This window comes from Sander lucioperca, chromosome 12 (genome assembly GCF_008315115.2).
Source record: "Sander lucioperca isolate FBNREF2018 chromosome 12, SLUC_FBN_1.2, whole genome shotgun sequence".
Taxonomy (NCBI): domain Eukaryota; kingdom Metazoa; phylum Chordata; class Actinopteri; order Perciformes; family Percidae; genus Sander; species Sander lucioperca.
In genome coordinates this window covers 38,485,205-38,499,033 of record NC_050184.1, presented here as the reverse complement: position 1 = coordinate 38,499,033, position 13,829 = coordinate 38,485,205, and the positions used below count along the sequence as shown (strand labels likewise).

General features: G+C 40.9%; 2 protein-coding genes across 4 annotated transcripts; both read left to right on the top strand.

Moving 5' to 3' along the window:
* dtx3 (deltex E3 ubiquitin ligase 3) lies at positions 1 to 5,270 on the top strand. 3 transcript variants are annotated; one of them, XM_031284174.2, is made up of 5 exons: positions 1 to 530; positions 722 to 762; positions 1,309 to 2,111; positions 2,873 to 3,090; positions 3,317 to 5,270. In XM_031284174.2, the coding sequence occupies exons 2-5, from the start codon at positions 750 to 752 to the stop codon at positions 3,390 to 3,392; spliced, it is 1,110 nt and encodes a 369-aa protein (XP_031140034.1). In that variant the 5' UTR covers positions 1 to 530; positions 722 to 749; the 3' UTR covers positions 3,393 to 5,270. The 3 variants fall into 3 exon arrangements, with proteins under 3 accessions (XP_031140034.1, XP_031140026.1, XP_031140043.1); XM_031284166.2 differs by having other exon boundaries at positions 2 to 525; XM_031284183.2 differs by lacking the exon at positions 722 to 762 and having other exon boundaries at positions 3 to 525.
* A 3,403-nt stretch (positions 5,271 to 8,673) lies between these two features.
* Positions 8,674 to 13,435, top strand: LOC116039369 (probable E3 ubiquitin-protein ligase DTX3). The gene is made up of 4 exons (XM_031284142.2): positions 8,674 to 9,025; positions 10,800 to 11,017; positions 11,719 to 11,905; positions 12,112 to 13,435. The coding sequence occupies exons 1-3, from the start codon at positions 8,720 to 8,722 to the stop codon at positions 11,795 to 11,797; spliced, it is 603 nt and encodes a 200-aa protein (XP_031140002.1). The 5' UTR covers positions 8,674 to 8,719; the 3' UTR covers positions 11,798 to 11,905; positions 12,112 to 13,435.
* Positions 13,436 to 13,829: the final 394 nt, after the last annotated feature.

Below are 13,829 nucleotides of genomic sequence, written 5' to 3'. Positions count from 1 at the left end.
GTCAGCCAATCATGTCAGCTCAGTGACGAACTTCCTGGTCACACTTTCTCGTAGGTCCCATCGTCCCCGTGTAATTAATGGGTATGTTTGCTCCTGCACAGTCAGCAGGGAGGACGTGGTCTGAAAGCGTAGACACAAACTCAAAATGAGAAGAAAGAGCAAATTATCTGCCTGGAGAAAGCTGTCACACAGCTAGCATGGTCGGAGCCAGATAAGAAGAGTTAACTCCAAATGCTATTTATGTTCCGCCTAGCCCAAGGACGTACGAGGAAGGCAAACACAGGCGAGACTGGGGACGAGTTGCAGGATCTTGATGGCATTTGCCAGAGCCAGGAAAGGGCTGTTGAAAACCTAAAGATATGAGCTGGGAACACGTTTGGATATCATGTCTTGACTACAAAATACGTATTATCGCGGATAAACTGCAGCGGCACGTCAGAAATAAAGGCCTCCTCTGATGGAGGACTGTGCTCTTTAATCCAGCCAGAAACCTCCCTGACAGGCAGCGACGAGCTACCGCAAAGGGTGAGGTAACCTAGGGGATTAAACCATTTGGCTAAATATTAACGCGAAATGTATCAAAGGCTAAACTAATGTTGCGAAATCGCTGAATTTCCCTTTGCTCCTGCGGAGAATGGCTCAGTCAAAACATCACCGAACAGCTGTGATAACGTTTGTTCCAGTCCTTCAGTTTTTCTTCCTCTCTTTTTCTGTTCAACAGGACGCTTTATTCACAATTGAAGGGATTTATGGGATCACAAGGTAACCTTTCAACCTAAAGAAGTGGCACTGTGTATGCATGTGGCTGTCGGTTGACTTTCATGTTTTCCGCGTATGACGGGGTTTAGTTTCCTTTGTTTACAGTCAGAATCTCTGAACAGCTGATAACGTCCTCAGCAATGCCGCGATAGTTACTGTTGGGTATTTCTTTGACGTGCTGCAGCCACTGCAAATAGCTGCCCATGTAGATATATTCTGTTTACTTTGTCATGCACAGATATACTGCAAACAAAACAGCTGAAATAGATATCATGTTGCTTATCATTCGAATTGCCTGAGCTATATTAGACAAAAAAATAAAGCCACCACCGCCAACAGAAACAAAAACACTTTTCTAGCCATGTCTGAGCAAAGGATAGCATTATTCCCCATAATGCATTTGATAATCGCAATATGGGATAGTGCATAGCCTTAGGGAGCAACTTCTACAACTGAGTTTACCTTGACACAAGTGCAAATAGTGTTTGTTTGACTATCTTTGTTACATACAATAATGTGAAAATGACTTTTGTGTGCCTCTCCATGCAGTTTCCTCTGATGAGATGAGTGTGCGTGCTGGCCAGGGCAGTGATGAGGTGCTGGTTTCACAGGCGGTGTGGGATTACCTGGCTGCAGCTGGGCGGCCCTGGCTCATTGACTTCCAGCACAAGCAGGGGATGAGCGCTGGTATCATTAGGCGAGGAGAGAGGGGGGGCTGCTGTGCCGTGAGGCTGCAGCCGGTGGAAAGCTCCAGGAACGGTGGAGCTGTGGTGATGGATGGACCCATCTCCAGCGAGACAAGAAAAGCCTTCTTTGACTTATGCCGCTGTGCCCGCAAAGAAATGAGTAAACAGGAGGGGGGACCCAAGAGGAAGAGGGCTCTGCTGCCCTTTGTGGGAGTCCTGGAGTCAAACGGAGAGGGGAGCCTGCTTCAGCCTCCACCTCCCCAGCCCCGGCGCTCCCAGAGACAGCAGCAGAGGTTCAGGAAGCCTACTGATGAGGAGGCCTGCGCCATGCTCCACGAGGCAGCCCAGAGGAAGGATATGGACTCCAGCTTGGCTTCCCATAGTGAGGCGGAGGACAACAGTACTTGTTCGATCTGCATGGGGGACATAGTGGAGAAGACTACCTTGGAGAGGTGTGGCCATTCATTCTGTCACTCTTGCCTTGATCAAGCCTTTAAGGTGAAGAAAGCGTGTCCTGTGTGTCGGCTAGTGTATGGCCTGTTGATTGGGAACCAGCCTGCTAATGGTACAATGATCGTAGAGCGAGATCCTGATCTGGAGCTTCCTGGCCATGAAGGCTATGGGTGTATCTGCATCATCTACAGCTTCCCTCCTGGCCTACAGGCGGTGAGTAGACCAATAGAGCATGTGCAGATGCAGACTGTAAGTGCCACTCATTGTTACTGGAATCATTTTGCTAATTATCTATGGGTTTAATGATACTTAACTCAGTTGTTTCGGATTAACAATGCAAATCATCAAACATTAGAATTTAATTGAAGAGTTAAAAAAATAATACATTTTAGGCACAAGGGTATGGCATAACATCTAATCGATTTTACTTTAGTCTAAGCACGTATACTACATGAAACCATTGAATCTTTTTAAGCAATCTGGCCCGTCCTCTTGACTACACAAATCTTCCTATTTGTCCCTGACTGATATCTAACAACTTATATCCAGTGTCAGAAGGAAATACATCAAATTAAAGGTACAATTGGTTCCAATTGTAAACAAAATAGTCACCTCACCACCAAAACTCAAAACACAGGATCTGAACTCAGGATCTAGCTCTCAAATTCATTGACGGGTCGTTTAATGCAGGGAGGGACACTAGACAACAACACAAATATAGTTTTCTGATGCTGGTAAGGTCTGTTTACATCAGTATTTTTTTTTATAACAGCAGTAAAACATGGCTGTATTTGCAATTACAAGTTGGCAAACACAAAATGCATTCCTATTAAAACACATGTCACAAAAGACACCTAATGAATAAATACAAGCAACACAATCACTGTAGTAGCAAAGAGTACCAGACCCCAGTAGACAGTTGTTTTAAAGTTGTTAATGTCCTTTGAAACCATGTTTTAACTTCTCCTTAACAGCCAGAACACCCCAACCCAGGTGTTCGGTACCCAGGAACAGACCGTGTGGCCTACCTCCCTGACAGCCCTGAGGGGAACCGTGTGCTGGGCCTGCTGCGCCGGGCCTTCGAACAGCGCCTTATCTTCACCATCGGTACCTCCATGACTACGGGCATGCAAAATGTCATCACCTGGAATGACATTCACCACAAGACCTCAATATGGGGTGGGCCCCGCTGGTATGTATGGCCTTTTAGCAAATGGCCACTGAGATTTGATTTGGTAATAGCCTCAACAACTTCCCTAGCAGGTGTTGTAGCTGAGAACAGGGCTCAGTAAAGACTGACAGATGTAATTAAAGTCACTGACAAGGAAATGCTATCAGTTGAAGTCCTTGGCTAGATGGCACTATTGCTGCCTGAGCTCATACAGATGCAGTGATAGCTTTTTTATTTCTCCTGACAGTTTTGGCTACCCAGACCCAACTTACCTGGTACGAGTGACAGAGGAGCTCAGAGAGAAAGGCATCACGGCGGACTGACAGCATGAAAAATGACTCTTCCAAGACTTTGTAGGACTTTCCGAGTGTCCTTGTGGTGGACATGACTCGGCTCCAGGTTGTGCTCTGAAACTGCCCGTCCCTTAAAGGACGGCTGAAGACAAGGCCCTCAGCAGACACGCTCTAATGCTGCAGCAGAGCCCACTTCACTCCACTACTTATTCCTCTGTTTGTTCATTTTTTTCTTCCATAGTTCAGCTTAACCCAGTGCTACATGTGGAAGAAAACACTTTGAGTGCAGTGCATTCTTGTATTAGACAATCCTCTACTTGTCACTGTTGGCAACAGGGCCAATATCTGATGCACTTATTTAAGAGCATCGTGGCAAGTTGCAATTCATGGTACTTATATATTATTTAGGAAATCTAACTTAAATGTTATAAAGACAGTTTTTGTTATATTAATGTTTATTTCTACTCTGGTGATTACTTTATTTCTTACAAGCACACGTTCTTTGTTTTATCTCCTCAGAAGCGTTTAAGTATGTCTTGATTGTTACTAATTACCTGTTGGGCACTTGGGTTATATGGCAGAATAGAACTGCTTCAATAGAAATAATTCATTTTCAGAAGTTATTGCAATCTAAAGCACTCACAGGCACTTTTGTCTTCTTTTCTTTCTCAGTGAAGTCAGAGTCATGGTTTTTGCTTCCTCTGTGTGGAAGAGTGCTCAGAGCAAACAGGTTCGTGCAGCTATCAGCATGGTGGCTACAAGTTGATGTCAATTGCTTGGAACTCTTCATTTGCGTCGGATATTCATTTTCCCCCTCCATTTTTACTTAAATAGAAAGAATGTTAAACTGTATCTTTCTTCAGCACCTTTTCTAATTTCTTTTTTTTTTTTTAACATGTATTAGGACTTTTCCCTGGGTTTTTTGCCATCACTCAGTCCTGTTATTTCAAGATGTCTCCCAGGTGTTGAGCCCATTACCTCAGTTGTTGGTAATGAGCTCATCTAATTACCAGATTTATGATCATGATGTCAAATATAAAAGGGCATATAGACCACTTAAACCAAATCAAAGGCACAAAAGCTCTTTAAATATCTATGCCTCTGTCCCTGTCAAACTGGGAGATTTGCCTGCTAATCTTCTCATTTAAAATGAGGTCACTTGTAAATTTGTTTATCTAAATAGATAATCTACGATACACAGTGAAAAAAATAACAAAAGAAAATGTTGCGGGAACAATTGATCTGATTTAGGGTGGGGGTAATGATCTTATTTTGTTGTGCCTTTCTTATATTCACTTTTGATAAAAAAAATCAAGCATGATGTTACTAATGAATGGTAAGCAGTTTAGGCGTATTTCATTGTTACTTGATAGGTAAAGAGCATTATGTTTGTAGTTATACTATCTGGCTTTAAGTACAAAAATACTACACATTTCATGAATATGTATACTAATGCGTATTAAATTATCTTCTCCTTCATAAACATTCATGTAGTCCAAATGCTGAAAAAAAACCCTCTGACTGATGAAGCTGTATGTGTGAAAGTGCTTTGCTAAGTGCAGTAACTTGCTTGGCTAGTGGTACATTTGTCATTAATTTGACAGGTCATATCCATACATCAATTACCCTTTTTTATGTTTTCATCCCCTTTGTATTTTAGTTAAGGGACCAACTGAAATATTTTGGGACACAGGATTGTAGTTCACTAAAGCTACTGTGCAAACATTTCTATGCATTACATGACTGAGGAGGAGCCAGGAGAATAGTTGGAAAGATTACACATATTACAAATTGATTGTTAAGAAAAAGTTGGGTGTTTTGCTTTTCTAATTGTGTTGATTCGTACTTTATTGATATTCAGAATAATGTGCTTTACATTTTAATACTTGAATAAAAAGTTATGTTTGGGTTTGTGTTGGATATTCAATGTGGGCCCTGAATAAACCAAGTGCATCATAAGCAACTGAATATCAAACCGGTGTCCATTTGGAATCAAGCTGGGGTTGTCGCCTCTAATCAAGACTCAACCTGAACTGCTTCCCTGTAGTATCAAAGGTTCTTGATTCAAGATACTTAACTCTGCTAATGCACTCTGTGCCATGCAGTGGATCATGACTGTAGAGTGAACAGAGCTTAAAAAATCAAAACCCTCACACTACTAAATTTAACCTGTTTTTTGTATGATAACTAGCTTTACAAATGGGTATTAATGTGGGCTATATTTGATTAAGTACAGTCGTGAATATTTATAGTTCCACTTTCCAGTGAATCAGGTGTGATTGTAAATCGTTAATAAAGAACTGTTCAGTATGGGGCGTCACAGTGGCCAAGATGCGTATCACCAAACCACAATGGCCTGGTTTCTGGCAGGGGACCTTTGTTGCATGTCATCCCCCCTCTCACACTCTCCACATTTTTTTTTTTTACCTTTATTTATTCAGGGAAGGTTCACTGAGAGGAAGCCTCTTTTTTTGCAGGAATGCCCTGATCACATTCACACAGTTACACATTCATACCTGGAAGCTGCCCAGTACAACCACAGTCTGATCTGTTGGCCACTGAGCAGCTCCACAGGAGCGGTTGGGGTTAAGGGCCTTGCACAAGTGCTGCTTTTTCACTTTCCCCACCCAGATGTTATCCTGTTGGTCTAGGGATTGAACTGACGACCTCCCAATCACCAGCTCGCTTCTCTTACCTTTAGGCCACCGCTGCCCTTGAGTTAAAGGTTAAGACATTTTAGCATTTAGTGTGTTTCTCATGTGATCATAATCCAGCATGTTGACTCTTGTTACATTACTTACATAACATTACATCAGTTAGAATTACTGATGTACACAAAACTTGGGCAGTGGGTCCTATCTATACATTTTAGGTTAACTGTCCAGTGTTACGTAGTCTCACATCGCCAGACCTATCTCTACAGCGCTGTGGAGTGTATTCAGGGATAGGAGAAAAAACGCTTGGGGTTGTTTGCATTACTTCAATCATAATCGTCTTGGGCGGCGCTAAGCTCCGGACGCAGCAAGGGGGTAAGCAAAGCCGGTCTACCTCTAAGCCTTTCCACTCCCTATTCAGCCCCATTGTACCGAATTTGGTTGCAGTTCCACCAGAGTTCCACTGGGGGTGATCGCGGTCCAGTGCAAAATGAATGGGACTCTATGGAGCTGGACGGCTAAATTTGTCTCTTTTGGCTGATTGTTGTTGAGAAATCTCAGATTTGATTGTAGTTTTTGCAAGTTCAACATGGATTATAGGTTGAAAGTTAAATTAACGAGTACTTATGTCCTTTCGATTATTAACAGGTTGAGTCGTTGTTGCCCATAACACGCTAGCATTCTGCTAATGAATGCTGATTGGTCAGTGAAGGACTGATTACGATCGGAGATCCCGCTTGACGGCATCCGAAGCAGAACCAGAATGTCACAGTGAATATTTCGGCGTGGTCTTTAAAACATTAGCAAACCTCTTTCTAGCACGTGTATTGACAGGGAGAGCCTTACCTGTTAGCTGTGTTGTCGATGCCTCGAGAGAAAAAAGGAAGCGACTCAGAGCTTGCCGTAAAGCAGAATCTCTGGCCGTATATGTGTATGACGTCATTGACATTTTAAAAGGCTTTTTAGAACAAAAAAGCCACTTTAAAAAAAATCTAACACCCAGCAGTGTGTATTTTCTTAGCCTCCCCTTTTGAATGCAACATTCAAATTACTAGACAAAATATTATATCCTGAGAAAAGTGGATTTTGAGGGGTATAGCTCTATAGATTCCCATTCATTCTGCACTGGCCTGTGAGTGGAACTGGTTCAGAAGCCGGAAGTAACGAGAGGGTGAAACTTCTTCCCTTATTATAAATTTTTGGGTTAAGCCTTGTCGGTACACGATCCGTTCTGCCTGCACGATCCGTTCTGCACATGTGCAAAATGTTCGCGCATGCGCGGTTGTACGAGGATTTACGACACTGCACGATCTGTTCCACGCTTCCGGTCGACAGCCAAGCTAACGTTAGTTTAGCTAACAGCTAATTCGGCTAACCGCTAGCTGATTGTAGCGGTCTGCCGTTAGCCTCCACAGGCAAGCTAACATTAGTTTAGCTAACGGCTCATTCGGCTAACCGCTAGCTGATTGTAGCGGTCTGCCTTTAGCCTCCACAGGCAAGCTAACGTTAGTTTAGCTGACAGCTAATTCGGCTAACTGCTAGCTGACACAGCATGTAATAACTTTAAAAGACCCTCAAAATAAAACTTGAAAATAAACGTTGACATATATAACAAACACCTAACATATATAACAGCTGTTACGTCAGTTCTACTTTACTTGTGCTCATTTAAAATACAATCACTCAATACTTGTCTTTATTGTTATTACTGTGAAGTCTTAATTTAGCTGTAGCCTGCTTTTCCCATTATGTTTGAGTTAACGTTATTTTAGACTGAATCTAGCTGTCAGCTAGCAGTTAGCCGAATTAGCTGTTAGCTAAACTAACGTTAGCTTCCCGGTGGAGGCTAGCCATAGGCTAGCGTGGAACAGATTGTGCAGGTCGTATCCTCGGTAAAACAATATTATCTTGCGCATGCGCAGAACGGATCATGCAGGCAGGACGGAGCATCTACCGACAAGCCTCTCTCCACAACACGTACCTCCTATGGCGCCATTTTGATGCTAACAAGCCATCACCCGCCGTTAGCATTCCATTGACTGCCATTCATTTTGACACCACTTTGACAGCGGATAACTTTACATCTGAACCGTTTAAAGACTTTATTTGTCCATTGTTTATTTCTAAAGAAACACAACAATGTATAAAAAGCTCCATTACCTTGTATCTCACGTTATGGCTCCGTAGCAGACGTTTTTGTAAAAATAGGCTAACGATTGTGTCATAACCACGCGACTTACTGTCGCATAGTAGAGGAATTACCGTATAGTACAGGAGAAGCTCGCAGGCAGTTTCATCTTACATTAGCTGTTTAAGTTTAATTACTAATGTTAACTAGCATTTTAGTTAGCAATAATTAGCCTGTGCCTATGTTATTTCCTTACATATACCTACGCTCTCCGTCTCTGCCAGTTTGGGAATGATTGAGATTTCTCTTGGCACAGCTACCAGAAGACTTACAACTTTCAGACAGGTTGCTCACGTCACATTTACGTCGTCTCTCTCAGTTGGAGGCTGCGCAGTAACGCTCAGCGCTCACCGGAAAAGTGCTTCTAATGTCCTTCACTGGTCCAGAGCAACGGGATCTGTTGGTCCATTCTTATATACAGTCTATGATCCCGACATGTGAACGCTGGTAGTCGGAAAAACAACGTAATCGCGGGGGCGGTCCCTGATATTCCCAGGTGGCATGAACGCACCATAATGGCAAACACACCAAAGAGTCACTCTGGTGGAGTGCGTAAAAGTCCGGAAGACTGCGCCATTTGCTTGGAAAAAATTCAGGAGAAGAAAACGTTAAAGTGCTTTCACTCTTTTTGCTCTGCATGTATCGACTCGGTTTTTAAGTTTAAGCCCGCTTGTCCGATTTGCAACACATACTACGGAGAGTACACGGGGACCCAGCCGGAGGGCACGATGACGGTGATACGCAGCTGGCAGAGCCTACCTGGCTTTGAGCTCTGTGGATCGATTGTCATACAATACAGTTTCCCAGCAGGGATACAAGGGGTGAGCCTGACACTTGTAACGGAAGCTAGAAGCCACATGCATAACGTTAGGCTACATATCAACAGAGCTAGTTTAACTTTATCTCTCAGCTGTGGTGATATTACATATGTCCGCCAGAGGGCGCTGTTGTGTTTGTTTTGATCACAAGTCGATAACGCTGCATGGAGATGGATGGAGGTAAATGCTATATCAGATCTGCTAGACGTTTCAACGTAGTTAGGTTTAGACATGAGGAGTGGGGATTCGTTAGGGTTAGGGTAAGAATAACAGGGTAAGCCAATCAGAGGCAAAATAAGGCAAAAATAAGGCGCCACCAGGCACGTCTTATGACGTCGATACTTCTAGCGCATTCGATCTAGCATCTACCCTGCAGGGACACATACATCCACAAGCATCTGGATTAGGTATCATAAAATGGCCGCCAATTCAGTTCGTCGTCACAGAAAAACTATTATACACCTGAAGAGATTTCTTCCTCAAGGTCCATCAGTCCGTTGTTTAAAAGCAACATCCACTGTGAAATATTTACGTTTTAACCGTGGCGGAATCCTAAAGAGATATGAGGAAGTGATTTCAGAGGCGCATCCTCCCGTTGTTATAGAAACAGTGTGGGGTTGGAGACATGGATGTAGCCTAAAACCGGGTAGAGGAGGATGCTTAATTTCACCATTATTTGCCCACAACTTGTTTTATACGATTAGGCTATACTTATCAATCTAAGCGACAGCATAATTCTTTGTTATTTGATGATAAATTGTTTGATGGATCTGTTTTATAGGCTATACAAATTCAAATTCTTGCTTTAATTAATGTGTTGAAGGGCAATTCATAGCTTCCATATACTGACAAATATAACAATAACCAGACACCTTTCTGTGGCATAATATTTAAGGTTTTCTCAAAGCCAAAGACACTTGCTAAAGTCTGATAGGCCTATCTCTCTCAACTGGGGCTGCAACTAAGGACTATTTTCATTATCAAGTAATTTGTTGATTATTTTCTTGAATAATATTTCAAATATAAAATTCAAATTCATTATAATTGTTCAGCCTATGAAATGTTAGATAATAGTGAAAAAATGTCCATCTGAGTTTCCCCGAGCCCAAGATGATGTCTTCAAATGTCTTGTCCAATTGTTTTTGTTGTGAAATTGATTAATCGCCTAATTGTTTTAGCTCTACTCTTAACCCCTTTAATGTGTATCAGAAGTTGTATTTCCAGCCCATTTTAGAGCATATTTTTACGTACTCAAACTAGCAAACATCATAACTGTGGAAGGAGTGTGTTTGTGTCTGTTTCATCTTGGATGCACTAAAAGCAACTCACTAACCCTGTATTCAAAGTGTTCTACAGGTCAGGAAGAGGTGTGTGAAGGTGTGTGTGTAGGACAGCAACAGCGAGAGAGAGGGGTTGATATTTTTGGATGTTGTACAATACTAAAGGAATCTTAAAGTTTCTGAAGTGTTTGTTGTATAAGGAATGCTTTCTGGGCCACAGGATAATTTCAGATGCAGTATCAACGTCAGCTACCTTGCCAAGGACTGCCTCCCAGTAGCAGTAGAATTCAGGCTTTTTCTTACCATTTGTGACAGTAGTAACAACTCCAACATTTGTCATTGTTTAGTTCCAGGGAGGTGTTGTAATGAGCTCTACCTCCTAATCTATAATAAATTGACATAAATGCATCAATGTCTTGGTCATGAGAACCTGTATTGCCACAATTCCTAAAGGCAAGATTTAAGCCTTATATATGCTGTTGTTTACCACATTACAGCCTGAACACCCAAACCCTGGGGTGAGGTACAGCAGCACCTGTCGTACTGCCTTCCTGCCAGCCAGCGAGGATGGTGAGAAAGTCCTGAAGCTGCTGAGGAAAGCCTTCGACAGGAGACTCACCTTCACCATCGGACGATCTGTCACCACAGGCCTCAACAACGTCATCACCTGGAACGACATTCACCACAAGACCAACATGGATGGTGGTCCACAATGGTATGCATTATTGCTGTAGAATAATCACTTTTTGTGCCTGTAAATGTACGGAAATGTGTCTTGTTGGCACATGGATAAACATTTCATTTTTATGTGAGGTCCTATGTTTCTCTTACATTACAGCCTAACAGTCCTGTGATGTGATTATGCATTGCCGTAGATTAAACTACCCACTTGTATGTAAAGGAGTTCAAATGTGAACAGGTAAAACAGGGACGGGAACATTTTATTGCACATGAATACTTTTACTTTTGATACTTTATGTACATTTTGCTGATAATACTTATATATTTATAATTAAGGTTTTGAAAACTTCTAATTCTTTCACCACTGCAATCTAATCAGGTATAGTTTTCAATGAATGCCTAACCATACTTATTTTCAGTAATGGGCACTATTAGGAATAAACAAACAGCACAGCTGAGGCTGATGGGAATGTGATTAGTTTAGTATTAGTCATAAACCAAAGTATTGGAGAAAAAATGTTTAACCTGATGAAGGCGCTATATTAAAAGTGAAAGGATCACGGTAGTCCTCTGTGAGATGGGTATATATTATATAAGCTTAGGTGTTGCAAAGACTTTCTCAGAGCTAATTTCATTGGATAAATACAGGTTCAGTAAGCTAAAAGGAAAGTTTGTATCCTTGTTTCAGGAATGTACTTACTACATGTTATGCTTGTTTGTCTTTTTCCATTCCAGTTTTGGATATCCAGATCCAGAATATTTGTTCAGGGTTCAAGATGAGCTTCGTCTTACAGGAGTGACACAGGATGACTGATGGGTGAAGACTATCAAAAGACATCCTCAAATAGATTTAAGTTTTTGTATTGTTGCAAAGACTTTTTTTGCAGTCCTCAAGCAGGGATCGTCATCAGATGTTTTTATTTTATGAAGTTTTGACAAATTCCAATCAACTATGTTGAAATGGCAATAAAAGTTTTGAATTAATAATTATTATATTATTATTATTATTATTATTATTATTATTATTGTTATTATTATATAATTATATATATATATATATTTATTATTATTATTATTATTATTATTATTATTATTATATATATATTATATTATTATTATCAATTAATACATGGAGCGATAATCTTGAGAGATGAAGCTTAATGGTTTTTCAGCTGTCAACTGACTATGCAAAAAATACTTTTTTATCTGTACAGTATGTTATCCAACAAAACAAATATTACAGTACATTAAGTTAGTAAAAGGGGTCTGATAATCAGATTTAAATAATGTTAATATTATAATTTGTAACACTGGATCACAGGTCTGGTGCCTAACTGGAGACATAGGAGACAGAACAGGTGGTAAGAACACTTATCATCTGTGAAATGGATAGGTAAAGTTTCCTAGGGAAATAAGAGATGATGTGACATTGTCATATGTAATGTTTTATGTTTAAAGGACAATGTGATATTCTGTATTTCTCTTGTCAACAAATCCCATGAAAAGACCAAAACTAACAATGAATTTATCCTACTAGCAAATATTGCCTGTGTAGCTAAAGCTGAAAGAAGATGTGGCTTCTTCTTCTGTGCATAGACCACCTTTGTTGTTACCTTTGTAAACTTAATAAAATCATGGGTGACATTTTCCTTCATTATAATGAACATGGACACTGTAGTTTATTTTAAGTTGATCCCACATACACAGTCCTGCTGCAGTTAATATTCACTAAGTCCTCAACAAATGCCCTATTTACGCCTGTTTGTGTGACATTTGCTAAAAACGACAGTATTGACATTGAATGTATTGACAGATGAACTTGCACATTGTTGCTTTTGGTCCTTTCACAGGATATGTTGATATAACCAACATATATAATATCACCAGTCTTATCATACAGCACATTTAATATCATATTAATTTATTGTGTGCCTTTATATGACATCAGCCAATGTATTAGTGCAAGTCAAGTCCAGTCATTTATGAAACTCTTTTAGTCCAAAAACATCTTTGATATTTTTCAGTCCTGCCTGTTGCCTGTCTGGTCCACTAGAGGGTGATGCTCTCCTCTAGGAAGACTTAGGATGGTGTCTGCTTGGTATGCAGCTGTATCATCATAATCACAAACCCACAGTCCTGCAGCACCTCCCAAACCTCATCGGCCGAAGTCAGTGAGAGGAGCAGGACATCTGCTATAGATGATGAGACGTGTTTCTATGGTGCTCGGGGCAGTTTTAGCAGCAGCATACTAACAGAGTATGTTAAACTGATTGATATTGTTAAAGATGAGTTGTGGTAGTTACATGCACAAACAGAAGCAGATTAAATTTTAATAGGATTCAAGGCTCATCTGTTGTTGAATTGAAAATGTAAATGTGTAAATGTAAATGTGTAACAAGTGTCTTAGCCATTACTAGCACAAATAAACCTGAAACATATTACAAACAGAGAAGCTTTCTATTGTTTCAGATCTCTGTTCATGCAGCAAAGCAGGACAAACAAACTCTGTTTTTGCTTTTAGCTGGGCTCTCTGGGGATATGAATAATATCCAGCTGATCTTCTTCTTAGTGTTAACATTAAAGAGTTATGGGATGAGGATGGAAATACCTTTAACCTATATTTCTATATCAGAAAAAGTGCATATGTGACGAGGCGGAGTTACTGTGCTCAGCCTCTTTAGCACTCTGGTGTTTAGTGGCTGGGGGCATTTCCGTGGCCTTGGATGTCAGGGCATCTGCTGCTCTCACAAAGCAGACCAGGACCCATCTGGTCAAACTCCCCCTTCTCTCCTTTTCTTCCATTATTCATCAGTCCAGTCCATCCATTTCTCATCATAATCATTTTC